An 18,865-nucleotide genomic window follows, 5' to 3' on the forward strand; every position below is an offset into this window, starting at 1 on the left:
CGTGTCAGTCCTACCTTTGGCTGTCTATATGAGGTCTGTGGATGGCGGATTTGAGAATGAGGGCATCTGGACGGACAGATTTTTGAGGCGATGCTTTGGGACTGGTGTCTGATTCACCACTCTCATCATCCCCCATGGCTTTCACATAACTGCTGCTGCGCATCCGCCGACATGGGATCTCCTCATCCTTTTCAATTCCCGGGTAACCACTCCACTCATCCTGAGGCACCTGCGTACAAAGAAGACAAGGATCAGTCAAACAAGGGCAATGACATTTGTTACAAATAGAGATGCAGGGGAATATGGCATCAGTTAAACATAGAGCCATACAAGAAGGACAGTAGAGTGGGTACAGGTTTGGAATTTGAAGGTTTTTATGCAATCTGCAAAACGAAGATGAAGTGAATGAGAAATGTGCATTTTATAACATTTAAGCTAGACTGAAATCAGACTTACACAAAACTAGTTTGATACGTTGGACTGAACTGAATAGTTTCACAATGTGACAGAGATCAAACCAAAACCCGTGTGGACACTATTGTGTGAGAATTTATTAATTAGTTAAACCAAAAAGAGCAGAGATTAGAAACACAAAACTATTTAAATCATGCTCAATGCAAAACAAATCTAAGAAAATTTGTCACTGAAGAAATAAAAGGAATAATACATGTGCAGATAATAATGTGCAAAACTACAATAATGTAAACTAAGAATGAATAAACTCTGTATAAACTCTAGATACTGTAGTGTGTAAAAATCCCAGGAGCTCAGCAGTTCCCAAAATACTGAAAGTTGGGAACAAACGACCATGACATGGTCAAAGCCGCAATATGATTGGCTGATTGGATAATTGCATGAATGAGCAGATGTACGTGTTCCTAATAAAGTGGTCAGTGTGTGTATATCAAAACATACATGTAGAGCAGAGGTATTCAACAAGTGACTTGGTCTCAAATGGCCACCAGACCTCTGCCAATTACTAAGAAAAATGATATAAAACTAACAAGAAATGCATGGTGTATTTATTGTAGGACACTTCAGTGTGCTGCACATGAGCAAAATGTTTTTTCTATGTCAGCGTAGACAAAAACTGTGAGAAGAACAAGTGCTGAAATTAGGCCAATGGTTACAGAAGATGAAACTGAAGGAACAAACAATGTGCTGCTGCGTGGTTGTTGTTTCACCGTCACTGTGGATAATGAAGCAGAATCTCGTGTTTGTTATTTGTCTTTTTGCATTGCTCAGTCTGTCATTCTTTCACAGTATGTGTAGATGTCATTGATTAAACACAGAGTTATGTTCAATTCTCCTGCAGCAGACAGACAGACAGACAGACAGCACGTTTTCATTTTCCAGAACCTCATGCACACACTCAAGCTGCCATTTATACTTCTGCTGCAGAATATCAGAAACCTACATGCATTCAGATTGACATTTTATTCTTGCATGATGGTGCAACAGTTGTTTGGTGGGTTCAGTTAAAGATGGGTAAAATTAGTGAAAAAATATTTGGGGGGCTTAGTGGTTAGCACATTTGCCTCACAGCCCCAGGGTTAGGGGTTCGATTCCCACCACCACCCCATGTGTGCATGTTCTCCCCATGCTTCGGGAGTTTCCTCCGGGTACACCGATTTCATCCCTTAGTCCAAAGACATGCATTGTAGGCTGATTGGCATCTCCAAAATGTCCATAGTGTGTGTGTGCACAATTGTGCCCTGCGATGGATTGGCAGCCCATCCAGGGTGTCCCCCGCCTTGTACCCCGAGTCCCCTGGGATAGGCTCCAGGCTCCCCGTGACCCCATGTAGTATAAGCGGTACAGAAAATGGATGGATGAAAAATAATTTTCCCGGAAAGAGTTTTATGGCTACTCTGTGTTTCATGGCTGCTACTTGATATGCTTAAGCAGGACTTGACAACTTGAGTAGATTATTTCGCAGACAAAAAAAGAATCTGACATTTAAAGCTTAAAATTTTTAAATAAACAGAGACTGGCCCTCCATCCAAATGTTTTTCTTCAAGGCAGCCAACTTGCCAACAGAGTTAAATAGGCCTGCTATAGAGTATTTCATGGAATTCCTCACTGACAACAACCCAGATTTGGCACTTCTGATCGATGTATTGTATGTAACAGTTGTATACAGTACCAGTGAACTGTAATATAGTTAAATAAATATGTGTGAAGAATTTGTGGCTTGATTCAACTTTCAACATTTTCATGCATCATTTTTGGCCTTAGCTCAATTGGAACTGTTATATTTTGTTCAGAGGCATTCTGCTGTCATCTTTCTGTTAAATTCTGATCAATTATTGCAAACTTATTAGTGATTGCTCACTTGCTAGAAACAGAAAAACACATATATACACACATATAGTGTACAGTACAATTCCTTGCTTTATTTAGTCTTGCTTGTTAGAAAGCTGGGGCCCCTGGAGGAGAGACGGTTAAGGGCCTGGCACAAGCGGCCAGCTGTGTCAGATTGCTGGTGATGGGATTTGAACTCAAGACCATTTGATAAGTAGACCAGAACTTAATCAGTGAGCCACCACTGTCACAAAAGTAAAAACATTTAGGTTGAGGAAGCCTTTACAAAATATACCCAATATAGAAATCCAACATTATCTATTTTGTTTAAAATTTTTAGTGCTCGACTTTATGAGTCTGAAATGCATAAAGTATAGAGAAACATGAAACATCCACTAGTTAAACATATATCCATCCATCCATCTTCTATACCGCTTACTCCTTTTCAAGGTCACGGGGAACCCGGAGCCTATCCCAGGGAGCATCGGGCACAATGCGGGGACAATGCGGGGTACACCCTGGACAGGGTACTAGTTAAACATGTGCAAAATAATTATGATAAAAAAAAGACAAAGATCCATACCTTTCGATAAAATGAGCATACAAAGGGTGAGATATGCCTTACGCTCACCTAATCTGAGTTTTAAATGTACAAAGGCTCCTACTACACTGGCTAAAATGGATCAGAGAATAAATAGGCACCAATCTGTCACAATTACATAAACCAAGATGAGATGCATCGATCCACTTGCCCTTGCCCAATTTAAATTAAGTCTGAAATGCAAAAATACATATAACTCAACAAACACACCCCATTAGTCACTAGAGAGGGTGATATTAGGCAATAAATCAGCTGGCTGTCTCTTATATAACAAATAGATGCCTTACTTGTTAAGTATGAAAAAAAATCCATAGAAAACCTCCATCCAATCTGTCCAATATTATCGTACACCACACAGGCAGCACACACAGAGTCTGGAGGAAGAGTGGAGAAGAACAGAATCCAAGTTACTTGAAGTCCAGTGTGAAGTTTCCAAAGTCAGTGATGATTTGGGGTGCCATGTCCTCTGCTGGTGTTGGTCCACTGTGTTTTCTCAAGTCGAGAGTCAATGCAGCGTCTACCAGGAGATTTTAGAGCACTTCATGCTTCCATCTGCTGACGAGCTTTATGGAGATGCTGATTTCCTTTTCTAGCAGGACTTGGTAAACAAAGCCCACAGTGCCAAAACTATTAGTAACTGGTTTGCTGACCATGGTATTACAGTGCTTGACTGGCCAGCCAACTCACATGACTGTTGTACTGACATGTATTGTCAAGAGGAAAATGAGAGACACCAGACCCAACAATACAGACGAGCTGTATGAGTGGAAAAACTCAAGTGTCCATGCACAGACCCCTGACCTCAACCCCACTGAACACCTTTAAGATGAACTGGAACACTAAGTGTGTGCCAGACCTCCTCATCCAACATCAGTGCCTGACCTCACTAGTGCTCTTTTTGCTAAATGGACAAATCCTTACAACCACGCTCCAAAATTTAGTGGAAAGTCTTTCCAAAAAAATAAAAATAAAATAGAGGCTGTTATAGCAGTAAAGCGAAAGGAGTTGGGGGAGAGGTGCAATTTTGAAATGGCATGTTCAACAAGTGCATATGGGTATGATAGTCAGATGTCTACATACTTTTGGTTACATAGTGTATATTACAAATCTTGTTACAGACTCTCCAAGTAATTTACTGCATACCTTTAGCTGTTTGCATATTTGTAAGCCACTCTGGACAAGGATGTCTGCCAAAGCACTGAATGTAAATACAAAATGCAAATGTGTTGAAAAGTTTTAAGACAGCCATGGGGATTCAGCCAAGAACAAACAGGTCATGAGGGCTTGTTAAATGGAATTAAATGTAATATAGCAGTTAAAAAAAAAAATAGCAAGGTAGTGCTGCAAATATGACTTCAATGTGACTATGATGATGAACTGGGAAGCTGTTATTCGTTTATTCATGACAGTTTATAATTGAATCTCAGGATCATTAGATTCTATATCATATGACATGCTCTGTAATCAGTCTGTATGCCAACTGGGTCTGACCCACTCTGAGTTTGAGCTACTGAACCAAGCATATTTTTATCAGTCAATAGCTGTTCACCACAATAGTCACGTAAGGTCAATTCAAATCATCCCTGTTTGCTGTTACTCGAATGGTTTTTATGTGAGATTAATTTATGTGACAAATGTGTCACATCTGGAGAATTAAACTGCCGTGTGGCAGCCATTTTTGATTTCAAAACATTTCAAATTTCTTTTGCTAATTATTTTAGATCAGTTTACAGAAGTTGTTCTGGATCATGGGAACACAATGTATGGGTTTTTGTCTGTTCAATGATGGTTAATTTAGAAAAAGAATGTTTAGGAGATTAGCAAATGGGGGAACTGGACCAGAGATCATGCCTTGCATTTAACCTGACTGGTTTATAAGTGATCAAACAAACAAACTACCACTTGCTTCCATATAGTAAGTGGTAAAAGACTCTTCAATCCGAGCTCTATAACCTCAATCATGTGATTTGAAGAATCATAACAAACACAAAACACAACACATACTGTTCTCTGCTTATAACATATAATCATAGCATAGAAAAAAAAGCTCTGCCATTTCTCTGTGTGTAAATTTAGTGGTAATCATGTATTACAGTTTAGACCATTGTAGACCATTCCTCCAGTGATAGCTTGCACATCATATACAGTATTAATGTTTCTTAAACATTTCCAATGCCAAACATCAAAATTCAAAACACATGAATGATGCAGGCTAAAGTTACTATAACTTGCCAGAACCACTATAACTGTATTTTTGTTGTTGTTGTTGTTGTTGTTTTGTATCTTTACCATTCACAGTTCTAGAGTTCATTTTAAAAGAATGCAGGAAAACTTATGTGTAGGATGTGGCTGTAGCAGTAGCACATGAATCATACACATTAGCATACTGTATCATGCTGACAGACTGCTCCAGATGCAAACATGCAACTGTTTAAAAAAACAAAACAAAAAAAAAACAGTACTCTCCAGCACTCTTAATTAGACTTAGGATAATATGATTATAGATTAGATACATGCTTGTTTGAAGCAGTGCTCTTTGGGGGATTTCTGATTAGTTTCAGTGCTAGGAATCAGTTTGGATGGCCTGTACATTTGTAAGACAGAAGGTGGTAGAACTGAGCAAATTATTCAATATTCACATATACACAACATTGGATCTGCAGAAATTTAAGAGCTGAACAAAGTAGCCATTGGTGAATGAACAGTCAACTTCATGGATATTCTGCCATTTTTCCTGTTGTGACACAGCTGTGACTATTTTCTCATCTGATGTAGATAAGGCCAAAGAGTGATAGGTTATAGGATGTGTTCTAGTCATGGGCAGAATGTGTGTAGTTTAAAAAAAAAAAAAAGTGAAATGGCTGTTTAAAAGCTATAGTCTGGGGTAAAACCTTTTGGGATCCTGAGTGATGCGGTGGTCCAAGAGGCCTTTCACACTGGCAGTTTAGTCTGAAACAGAGCACGGTTTGCATGAAAAATTGGTGATGTGAAAGCTGTCATGCAAACTGGGAAGCTACCAAACCCAAGACTACCTGTAGGAGGTGGTCTGAGTTCAGCTGCACTGGACCTGAGCCACAATTCCTGTGAATGAGAACGGGAGAACTTGTACTAAGGGTCCACACATGTCCAGGAAGTAAATTAACCTGCGCATGTTTTAGCCGATGACAACACCATTAGTTTCCACAGCACACGTGTCCACACAGAAGAGGTCCACTGTTATGCATAAAATCTGCTTTACATAATAGCACCCACAGTATCTCACAAAAGTGAGTACACCCCTCACATTTTTGTAAATATTTGATTATATCTTTTCATGTGACAGCACTGAAGAAATGACACTTTGCTACAATGTAAAGTAGTGAGTGTACAGCTTGTATAACAGTGTAAATTTGCTGTCCCCTCAAAATAACTCAACACACAGCCATTAATGTCTAAACCACTGGCAACAAAAGTGAGTACACCCCTAAGTGAAAATGAATATATACATATATATATATATGCTCACGATGCAAGATGAACGCAAATGCAGCAGGGGTCGATAAAATCAAGTGAGTCTGAACCCAGACCAATGCTGTGTGGGCAGCAGAAACAATCACACTCATATTCAAACCACAGCAAATGTGCCCAGTCTGAAAACCACCTAAACAATCACCTAATTTGTTACGTGGTTAGGACAGTTTTCCTCTGTTCCTTGTCAGTTACAGGCTCAAGTCACATTTCACTGCTAAGGCATTTTCTGGCCAATGTGCATGTGGTATAAGGTCGTTACTGGACTTCATGCATTACAAAGCCTTTACAATTTGAGTCCATTTGAATTTATTACAACATGACAATATGACATGGAACTGGGAAGCTGTTAACTATTTATTCATGTGTCAGTTTAAGATTGAAATATGAAGCTTAGATCCTTTATAATAGCCCATTTGTTTCAGTCAAGAGCGTTTCTTCACAATGCTGTCATGTAAGATCCATTCAAATCATCCTCTTTTGCTGTAACTCGTGTGGATTTTATGTGAGATTAATTTAATACAGAACAAAGATGATCAGTATTACCTTCCCAGTCCCTCATCAGCAATGAATAGAATTTTAGTGGTTGCCCTATTATCTCACTTATTAGCATCTTGTCCTCTGTATTATCTTCATGAAGGAAGCTGAAAAGTACAGTATGTGAGTGTTTGAGCCTGATAGATTAAAAGCTTTCTAAAGTGCCAATTTGGATGATATAGTGTAAAAACCCACAATATAGCACAGTGTGTAGAAAGGACCATGGAAGACTACTAGTATCCCTGAAAAGCCCTATGCTCAAATCGCTGCAACTCAGGATGATAATTAGGCAGCTTATTTCTATCTGACTTCAAAGTCTTATCAGCAATGGCATCACTGACAGTAATCTGCTGTTCGATGCATTTTGCTGCTCCCACAGGAATATTGTAATAATATGCAGCAGTTGTATAGAAACCAAATGAATCAAGTTTAAACACAGCAATAAAGGAAAGTGACAGATTTTGCCTTTTCATCAGCTGGTGCAGTGATTAACAAGGCATTCATAGTAACACAAGCATTCATATTTGACTTCATTCTAATAAGTAAAGCTAACTGAGAAAACTTTATATTAAAATGTTTTTTTTTGGCCAGTGTGCAAAGATCTATAGCCTATTTTGTAGCTTGCTAAAAGTTTTCAGCTAATTGTACAAAATAACACTCTGACAGATGCTACAAGCATCAACTGGCAATGGCACTGGGATTTTGGTTTTGTTAGCTCCTTGGCATTCATGATGCTGTTGGTTTCAGTATTCCTTCTGCTGCATTTTCTCCTTAATGTGACAATGCACACACTGGAAATCCCAACCTTTTATTAATTTATTCATATATCTTCTGTAACAGTTTCACTCATCTCTGCACAGACAGTAACCTGAGTTCTGGATCGAACCATGGACCACTGTACCAATTTTTTCTGTTTCTTATTCTTTATATAAATTGGCAGCACTCTGGAGCTCAGATTGAAATCAGGTGAGACAGGATAGAGGCCGCCTGAGGCCTGTTTCACAAAGCTGGTTTAGGTGGCTACCCAGGTAAGTTCGTGTTTAGTTTGAACAAACCCTGTTTTTTCTGTCTCAACAAGGTGGATTGGTTTTAGCGAGTTTCATCGACATGGTAACTTACACCACATGGTTAACCTGCTCCGGAGCAAGTTTTATTTTGGGTAAGAGAACTCAAACACAAATTGGACCAATCAGCTGGAAGCAAAAGTGAGATAAATATGACACATGAAAGTTAACCCTGTGGAGCTCGGAGTGCAAATAATAAGAACTGCACTTCAAAGGGATAGAACTATTCCTGATGACCATCTGTACGAAAGATATGGATTTTCAAGCCCACATTAAAAATATGACACTCAGACACCACGCTCTTACTGTACCACAAACTGTATGTATTGCTTGATAATGCTTTGATGTTCTTTGCGAGTAGTACATGCAACAGGCCTCTGCTGTATTGCCCTGGCTTACAGCATGAAGACTGGGCATTTACGGTGCATCCGGAAAGTGTTCACAGCGCTTCACTTTTCCCACATTTTGTTATGTTACAGCCTTATTCCTTTATGAATTAAATTCATTATTTTCCTCAAAATTCTACAAACAATACCCCATAATGACAATGTGGAAGAAGTTTGTTTGAAATCTTTGGAAATTTATTAAAAATTAAAAATAAAAAAGTACATGTACATAAGTAGTCACAGCCTTTGCCATGACACTCAAAATTGAGCTCAGGTGCATCCTGTTTCCACTGATCATCCTTGAGATTTTTCTACAACTCGATTGGAGTCCACCTGTGGTAAATTCAGTTGAATGGACATGATTTGGAAAGGCACACACCTGTCTATATAAGGTCCCACAGTTAACAATGCATATCAGAGCACAAACCAAGCCATGAAGTCCAAGGAATTGTCTGGAGACCTCTGAGACAGGATTGTATTGAGGCACAGATCTGGGGAATGGTACAGAAACATTTCTGCAGCATTGAAGGTCCCAATGAGCACAGTGGCCTCCATCATCCGTAAATGGTAGAAGTTTGGAACCACCAGGACTCTTCCTAGAGCTGGCCGCCCGGCCAAACTGAGTGATCGGGGGAGAAGGGCCTTAGTCAGGAAGGTGACCAAAAACCTGATGGTCATTCTTACAGAGCTCCAGCGTGTCTCTGTGGAGAGAGGAGAACCTTCCAGAAGAACAACCATCTCTGCAGAACTCCATCAATCAGGCCTGTATTTGTTTCTTTAAAGCTGCTTTGAAACATTGTCTATTGTAAAAAGCGCTATACAAATAAAATTGAATTGAATTGAACTGTATGGTTGAGTGGCCAGATGGAAGCCACTCCTCAGTAAAAGGCACACGACAGCCCGCCTGGAGTTTGCCAAAAGGCACCTGAAGGACTCTCAGACCATGATGAAACAAAGATTGAACTCTTTGGCCTGGATGGCAAGCGTCATGTCTGGAGGAAACCAGACACCAGTCATCGCCTGGCCAATACCATCCATACAGTGAAGCATGGTGGTGGCAGCATCATGCTGTGGGGATGTTTTTCAGTGGCAGGAACTGGGAGACTAGTCAGGATCGAGGGAAAGATGATTGCAGCAATGTACAGAGACATCCTTGATGAAAACCTGCTCCAGAGCGCTCTGGACCTCCGGCTGGGGTGAAGGTTCATCTTCCAACAGGGCAACGACCCTAAGCACACAGCCAAGATAACAAAGGAGTGGCTACAGGACAACTCTGTGAATGTCCTTGAGTGGCCCAGCCAGAGCCCAGACTTGAACCCGATTGAACATCTCTTGAGAGATCTGAAAATGGCTGTGCACCGACGCTCCCCATCCAACCTGATGGAGCTTGAGAGGTCCTGCAAAGAAGAATGGGAGAAACTGCCCAAAAATAGGTGTGCCAAGTTTGTAGCATCATACTCAAAAAGACTTGAGTAATTGTAATTGGTGCCAAAGGTGCTTCAACAAAGTATTGAGCAAAGGCTGTGAATACTTATGTACATGTGCTTTTTTTTTTTGTCTTTTATTTTTAATAAATTTGCAAAGATTTCAAACAAACTTCTTTCACGTTGTCATTATGGGGTATTGTTTGTAGAATTTTGAGGAAAATAATGAATTTAATCCATTTTGGAATAAGGCTGTAACATAAAAAAATGTGGAAAAAGTGAAGCGCTGTGAATACTTTCCGGATGAACTGTATACTAAAATCAGCTAGCCTATCATAAGACACAAAATGTTATTACTTGAATTAAATAAATAGTCCATTTCAACCTGGATACCTACTTGTGTGCATGCGTACACATTACAAGACTTTTTGTGACAAAGACACAAAGTGATGTATGACCCAGTATTTGCAATAAATACCACTGTTGTACTGTACTTTTATTTATTTATTTATTTATTTTTACACTCTTTCTTCTTTGCACATCATTCTCCCCATTGTGCCAGGTCCTCCCTCAGTATTTTCTAATCAGAGTTTTAACCTGCTAGCAGGTTCTGTGGCTAAGCACTGCCATAGGTGCACAGTAGGTTTTCTCTCACACACTGCACTGTCACTGTCAAGCCTGCTACATTAGTTGGATTGCTAACACACAGCACTGGGGCTTGGGCCAGTCTTCCACTGTTCACCTCTAACTCTCTGCCCTGTTTCTGGTTCTTCTGCATTTTTCAGCTCAGAGTTTTCTACATCCCCCACAATCTGGCAAACTAATGGACCTGCGGCTACCATGTGTAAATTCACCTGTATTACATTAATTGAGCTCTGCAAGTCTATCACTGAATGTAACTCCTCAACCTCATTGACCCTGTACCGACGGCATTTTTTAAGCGGGTCTTTGTCAGTGTTTCAAGTTTTGTCCTGAAGGTTATAAATACTTCCCTGCAAACAGGAATGTTCCCATATGCCTTCAAAACAGCTGCTGTAAAACCATTACTAAAGAAACCCAAACCTAGATGGTAATGCTCTGACCAGCTACAGGCCTATATCCAACTTTCCATTAATCAGTGCAAATAATCTCCTTTTTAGAACACACCACAGCACTGAAACTGCTCTTACTAAAATGATCAGCGACCTTAGACTAAACTATGATCAAAGTAAGGTCTCAATTCTTGTCCTCTTAGACCTAAGTGCAGTGTTTGATATGATAGACTATGGCATCCTAATCAATCGTCTTGAAAATTTGGTTGGCCTTTCCGCCTGTGTGTTAAACTGGTTCAAAACATACATCAAATGAAGGAAAGTTCTGCATCAGTCTTGGAGAGCATGTGTCTGAGAAACATGACGGCTTTTATGGGGTTGCACAAGGGAGCTGCTTTGGTCCATTGTTATTCTCATTATAGATGCTGCCTCTTGGTGACATCATCAGAAAGCACAATGTATGTTTCCATAGTTATGCGGATGATACACAAATATACATCTCTGCTGAACCAAATGATTCTGCAGCTATAAACTCAATTACTACCTCTTCTTCTGGCAATAAATAAATGGATAAGCAATAATTTCTTGAAATTAAACTAGGACAAAACTGAAATCCTACTCATCGGCCCTTGACCAAAAAGAGAAATGATGTCTAAAATTCTGGGTAAATTAACTCCCTGGATTAAATCTGAGGTTACAAGTCTTGGTGTTATTTTAGATTCAGATCTAAGCTTCAAGTCCCACATGAACAAGGTGATGAAAACATAATTTTTCCACCTTAGAAACATAGCCAAAGTACGACCATATATAAATCAAAAATGTGCTGAAAAACTGATTCCTGCCTTTATTTCAAGCCGACTCGATCACTGTAATGAACTTTTTACTGGCCTCCAAAAAAAAAAAACACTGAGAAACTCCAGCTCATTCAGAACTCTGCTGCTCGGTTACTAACCAGAACCAAGTGGAGAGAGCACATTAGTCCAGTTTTAGTTGCTCTGCACTGGCTCTCTGTAACATTTAGAATTGATTTTAAGGTCCTCCTCCTTATATACAAAGCCTTTAATGGGCTAGGACCAAGCTACATTGCTCATTCCCTTGTTAATTATTTGTCTTCAAGAACACTGCGATCATCTGCTGCTGGTTCACTGAAGGTTCTCAGCAACAGCCGAAAGAAAATCGGGGATGCAGCCTTTGTCAATTATGCCCCAAAGCTATGGAACACACTACCTATAGATATCAGGGAAGCCAGCTCGCTAAATATTTTTAAAATAAAGCTAAAAACTCATCTCTTCACTTCAGCCGTGACTTACAGAAATTCTATTTTGCACTTTGCTTCACATTTTATGATGTTTTATACTTGAGTTTATGCATTAACTTTTTTATATTTTATAGCATTCTATTCCTGGTCATGTTCTCATTTTACTTGATTTTAGGCATGCTATGTATTAACTCTATTTTAGCATTCTATCCCTTTTTTATATTCATTCTATATCTATTTTCTTGTAAAGAACTTGGTGCATGTAATTTCTTGATTGTAAAGCACTTTGAGCTGCATTCCTAGTATGAAAGTTGCTATATAAATAAAGTTTATTATTATTATTATTATTATTATTATTATTAATATTATTATTATTATTATTATTATTATTATTATTATTATCACTAGCTTGTTTGTGTGTGACATTCTCATTTTAGCCTGCTAAATTAGCTGGGATCATAAAACAAACCCCTAAGCCCTTTTTAAAGGAGACCTATTATGCAAAATTCACTTTTACATAGTGTTTGAACATAAATGTATGTTGGCCGTGTGTGTACACAACCACCCTACAATGCTGAAAATCCACCCCTTCCTTTTTATATTCCCAATAAATCATGAACAGTCCCTCAAAATGAGTCGTTTTCATTTTCTCTCAAACGTGACGTCACATTAGAACAGGCCCAGCCCACGACAGGTGACGGACTCTTCCCTATTAGAACTGATCCTCCCCTGAGTGAGCTGCACACAGTCTGCCGTGTTCTCCACACTGGAGCAGAAATAGTGATAAGAAGAATGTCTCAGATTTGTAAGCGTTATAAGCGTTCTGTTGTTGGGTGTAAGATTGAACATAAGAGTCTTCATGTACTCCCAGAATCAGAGCCACTGAAGTGGAGTAGTTTTATTTTTTAAGGAAATGAGCCCCAAAAAATAGCTAAATTGGTATATGTTTGTGCGAATGATTGTACACCAGATTGCTTTGTGAATGAGGGTCAATACAAAGCAGGATTTGGTGGAAAGCACGGATCAATACCAACTGTCCGTGATCCAGCTTTATATCCAGAAGACATAAGTATCGCACTATATATTTTGTGAATGGCTGCAAATCTGATTGTATTCATGGAGACCAGAAATACAGTTGTAATCAAAATTATTCAACCCCCATTGCAAATCAGGTTTATTGTCAAAATGTACAGACTTTCAGCTGTTTGCAATGAACACATCAAACAAAAGCAATTGAAATAGCTCAACACAACAAATGTTTCAAGTGGTTTCCCCCAAATTCAACTGAAAATGCAACTTATAATGATTTCTCCAGTTTCAAAATTTTTCAACCCTTTCATGGCAAGCATCTTTAGTACTTAGAAGAGCACCCTTTTGCTGTTATGATCTGCTGCAAACGAGATGCAGAGCTTCTGGCAGTGTTCTTCAAATCCCACCAGAGATTTTCTATGGGGTTCAAGTCAGATGACCGTGATGGCCTGTAGAATCTTCCAGGACTTCCTCTGCAACCAAGCCTTGGTGGAATTTGAGGTATGCTTGGGATCATTGTACTGTTGGAAGGTCCAATGACACCCAAGCTTCAGCTTCCTCACAGATGGCATGAGGTTTTCTCCTAGAATTTCCTGATACTTCAATGAATCCATCTTGCCTTCCACACGCTGCAGGTTTCCAGTGCCAGAGGATGCAAAGCAGCCCCAGAGCATCACCGAGCCACCACCATGCTTGACTGTGGACAGAGTGTTCTTTCTTCATTCTTCTTCCTCCGGACATACCGCTGATCCATCGTGCCGAAAAGTTCCAGTTTTATTTTATCACTCCACAGAACAGAATCCCAAAACTTCTGTGGCTTATTTATATAATTTTGAGCCGACTTTTATTGTGCTTTTGGGTCAGTAGTGCTGTACGTCTTGGAGTTTTGGCATGGAAACTTTCTGTGTTTAGTACAAGCCTTACTGTGCTCATTGAAACCTCAGTGCCTGTTTACACCAAGTCTTGCTGCAGGTCTTTTGCAGTCACTCGAGGGTTTTTCACAACCTGCCTTCTCAGAAATCTGCTTGCAGCCGTTGATAGTTTCCATTTTCTGCCCATTCCATGTATTGCATTTATTTTTTGCTCCTTGCCAGTTCAGGTATTTCATTTGTTCCAGCTCAAGCACACCTGGTGCAACTAATGAAGCCCTTGATTAGTTTCATCAGGTGTGCTTGAGACAAACCATATTTGTGCTGTTGTGAGGGATTCTATTCAGGGGGTTGAATAATTTTGAAACTGGAGAAGTCATTATAAGTTGCATTTTCAGTTGAATTTGAGGAAAATACTTGAAGCATTCGTTGTGTTGAACAATTTCAATTGCTTTTGTTTGATTTGTTCATTGCAAACAGCTGAAAGTCTGTACATTTTGACATTAAACCTGATTTGCACTGGGGATTGAATAATTTTCATTGCAGCTGTATGTCATCATTTTTATTTTTAAACTGAATACCCTCACTGTCTGTAAAATTTATAATTGCACCTTTATTATTATGCACAATACAGTAAGGGGATTGTCTTTTTGAAAACTGTGTATGCTTTGTGCGAATCATTTTACACCAGACTGCTTTGTGAAAGAGCTTGTTAGCAGATTCCATGGCTAATGTTATTGCCGTAGTATCCGAAGCACGAGCTGTTCTCTTCCGGAAAGGGGGTGGGGAGCAGCAGTTCATTTGCATTTAAAGAGACAAAACACTAAAACAGCGTGTTTTTCCTTCCACCGAAAGAGGGGCATTTACAGCATGGTATAATAAATGAGCCGATGGGTATTTTGAGCTGAAACTTCAGACACATTCTGGGGACACCTGAGACTTATATTATATCTTGTAAAAAGATTCAAAATAGGTCTCCTTTAATATACAGAGTGATTGAATGAGCCATGCTGTAAGACTCACACTCATGCAGCCAGTGTCTGAATCCCCTGGAAGCCATAGTTGGACACTAATTTGGCAGTGGCCATCTTAATGATGCAGCGTCCAGTTTGGGTTTGGAGTGGTATTGGATAGATATGTACAATCCATAGTAAACAATTGCACTCTTTTACAAGTCTAGGTGGACCCTTCCTTTAATTACATTTTCAAAACCTTATTGACTGCCCTTCATGACTTGGCAATATAAATCATTACTCACATAAGTGGCTACTTGCAGCACGAGGGGATGAGTGTATTGGGTAGTGAATTTGTTATTTTCACTGGCTGTTTTCTTTTAATTTTGGACTGACACATATGGGCTAAATAAATAGCTGGTTTACTAACTAGCTTGCAGAAAACTAAGTTGCATCAAAAAGCTGATTTTTCTGTTCCAATTTCTCTACAGACTTTATTACCTGGCTCAGGTGTCTTTGAAGAGAGAACATACAACTGGACTAGCTCAGAGTCCCTGAAGGCTAAAACAATTTGATTACTGTAAGGGACATGATTTCATAGTGCAACTGAGGCCTAATCCACATTAACAGAGCATTTCTGACCACCTTCCATTGTTTATAATCTGCTCTCCCAGTGGATAAATCTGAAAATGCTGTTTTCAATTTGTAGTGTAGTGTAAGACGACATTTGGGCAAAGTTATTATGCAGCCGTTCAAACATACAGTGTTGTGAAAAAGATTTCTTCTGTTTTTGTGTATATCTCCTACTAAATAGTTTTAGATCTTCAAACAAAATACCTTTTAACCAACTTCATGCTGTTGAGAAAGTTCTATTTAAGTGTTGATGTGATTGAACAGGGTTTGCAGTAATCAGGCCTGGTTGTGTCTAGTCCAGCTGAACCCCATTATGAATGCAGTTTCATAGATTTGGGGAATTAGTAACTACAGGGGCAAATACAATTTCACACAGGCCCAGTTGTTATTGGATAACTTTTTTTTTAATTCAATAAATAACATTATCATTTAAAAACTGTAGTTTGTGTTTGCTCATTTTTTCATAGCACTGTATAATTTGTCGCATGATCTCCATAATTCCAAGATAGAAGAATTTATTGCGGTCTTGCTCTGTATTTGTATTTTCATTTTATGTTGTACTGCTATCTTGGTGGGTGCACGGTAGTTTAGTGGTTAGCATGTTTGCCTCACAGCTCTAGGGTTGGGGGTTTGATTCCCGCCATGGCCCTGTGTTTGCATGTTTGGAATTGGTTACATCACTCTCCTCTCCTCTGTGCGGTGGGCATTCTGGTGCACTATGGCTGCCGTCGCATCATCCAGGTGGATGGTGGTGGTTGAGGAGATTCCCCCCATACAATGTAAAGTGCTTTGAGTGCCTAGAAAAGCACTATATAAATCTAAGGAATTATTAAAAGTACTGTTTTCTTTCAATTCCAGCAAAAAAATTTTACACTGACATAGAGTAATTAATTATTAATTTAGTTTACTTGCCATCTGAGCTCAGGGATCTTGAAGTGACAGCCTGTTAAGTACTGGAGATTTAGGAGGAAAAAAAAGGTTTGACCTGGTTTTATAAGATAAAATATCATTTTCACCTATTACTTGTATTTTACTTGTATTTCAGTGGAAATGGCATAAAGATATTTTATGGTAATGTTATTAATATGGCGAGATTAACTGACCGTAGATTGTGCCTTAAATAACACATTTCTCTCATCACAGCTCCTACTGCTGTCTGACATCCACACAAATGCATAAGCACATTGTACTTATCAATATAATTATACAGATCTCCCGTCAATATACGTGGGAGTGCAGGTGCTCCATTGCTCAGGCATCCATGATTACTATAGCACGTAAGCAACACTGTGGGCTGCAAGAAAATTAGTTTTATGTTTATATTGTCCAAACAAACAAAAATGGCAGAAATGACATCAGACACCTAGTGAACATGCCTAGCATGCCATTTTGTATCGTTTTAATGTTTCATTGTGTATGGCACTAGTTCCCAACCCTGGCACACACACACATACACACACTTAGAAATGGCTGTTAATTAGCTAATTAGCTGAATCTTGTGTGCTAGAGCATGGAAAACAAGGGGCATGTGGTGGGAATACATGGTGTCTGGAAAACTTTTGGAAAATTGACTGAAGACATCAGTGAACTTTTTTTTTTCAGACTTGCCTGTGAGAGTGTCATCTAGTCCTGAGTGGTGTTAGAATGTAATATCAGTTGTATACAGAGAATCTGACAGCTGTAAATCCTGCCACATCACACAGATTTCAAAGAATTTTGATTTCGTAAAAAGAAAATACCAGCCTTGCATTTGATACGTGTCCCCCTATACTACCTGCCACAGCAACTAGCACTCACAATGATCAGTCTCACCAAGACACACCTACACTCAACATCTTATTATAATATTCACCTGGCAATTTGACCTATTTGATTAGATCCATAGCCAGATGACACTTTGTGGATAGAAATTTAGACTTGTTTGAACTGATTCTGGTTGTGCTTTCGTAATAAAGCACAACCAGAATCGTAATAATATGGCTTTTGTATTCAGTTTCCTTGCTGTTAATAAACACAGTACTATGCTTCCTCATAGCAGGAGGGCTTTAATTTATGTGCCGAAATGTAAATTGAGGCTGTTCTATGTGCAATTGAGGAAGTTAGCCAGATGTTGAAGTTCACTTTCCAGACAATTACCTTCCTTGTTTTCCAACATACTCAACCTGCCTACAGAGAAACATGGCAACATTTTAAATTTCCTACTTATCCAGGAACAATGGTATAAAGAAACTCAAAACATTGTTCCTTAACACTATTTGACCTTCACTGATCTCTGTGTATTTACATATTTTAAATAATAAAATATCCTCTAACTGCTTGGCATATGGTTTTAAATACTTATGACTATGGCATACAATTAGAACAAAGAGATTTTTTGAGAATTCTCTCAAAGAGAGTTTTTATGAATAATTAATTATGTTATTATTATGTTATGTTATTATGTTATGTAATTATAATTAATTAATTATGTAATTATGAACAAAAACATTTGTAATTCACAATTCGGATAAATTGCTGATAACATATAGGTCATATTCATGAGATTTATTTGTACTCATGAATAGGAAAATTACTTTAAAACAATATGTACAGTATGTAGTCAACCAGAATGACTATTACCATTGCATGTACCGCCGCCACAAGGTCACAGCAGTAAATACAAAAAAACAGTAAAAAATCAGTAATGACTGATTTCATGTTATTGTTATTTTCAAAGATTATTAGAGCAAAGACAAATTTTGGGCTCAGACGGGTGTTAAAAATTTGAATGATCGGTATCAGCCAATAAATTTTCCAATTTTCCACGCTATGGGCCATCGGCCAATAGTTTTAAAAAAATCCGATGATCAGGGCCAATTATAGCCTGTCAATCAAAAGAGGGCAAGAAAACACATCGATTTCGTGCTGTGTATAAAGATGTCTCTTGTGTGGAAGTTTATGAGACCAGTTACTGTGAAACAACTTGTTGAAATGGAGAGAATAAAGTTTTTATTCGCATTTCTTTCAGAATTGTGAAATTAATTATTATTATTTTAAAAGAAGGTATAAAAGGCAGAACCACCAAGGTATCGTCACCCCTTGCGCGTGACCGGCCTCTGAAGCTTGTGTAAAATCATGTCTATTTATAGGCTTGCCATGATCAGTTGATGTGGAAATTAAGCTCGTCGCGTGATATAAATATGGCACCTGTGAACCGCACCATCAGCCTCTATTATCTGAAGTGAAGACGCAATTCACAAGCCTACCCCCAGGCCTATGATAAAGCTACG

At 38.8% G+C, this 18,865-nt stretch overlaps 1 protein-coding gene across 1 annotated transcript in view; it reads right to left on the minus strand.

The window, feature by feature from the left end:
* The window catches only part of LOC128601572 (disks large-associated protein 2), a 39,314-nt gene that overhangs the window by 9,850 nt on the left and 10,599 nt on the right, over nt 1-18,865 (minus strand). The window contains exon 2 of the mRNA XM_053614870.1: nt 15-229. Within this exon, the coding sequence (XP_053470845.1) occupies nt 15-229 (215 nt within the window). The remainder of the gene's footprint in view (nt 1-14; nt 230-18,865) is intronic.

The sequence above is a fragment of the Ictalurus furcatus genome, chromosome 25 (genome assembly GCF_023375685.1).
Source record: "Ictalurus furcatus strain D&B chromosome 25, Billie_1.0, whole genome shotgun sequence".
Classification (NCBI taxonomy): Eukaryota; Metazoa; Chordata; class Actinopteri; order Siluriformes; family Ictaluridae; genus Ictalurus; species Ictalurus furcatus.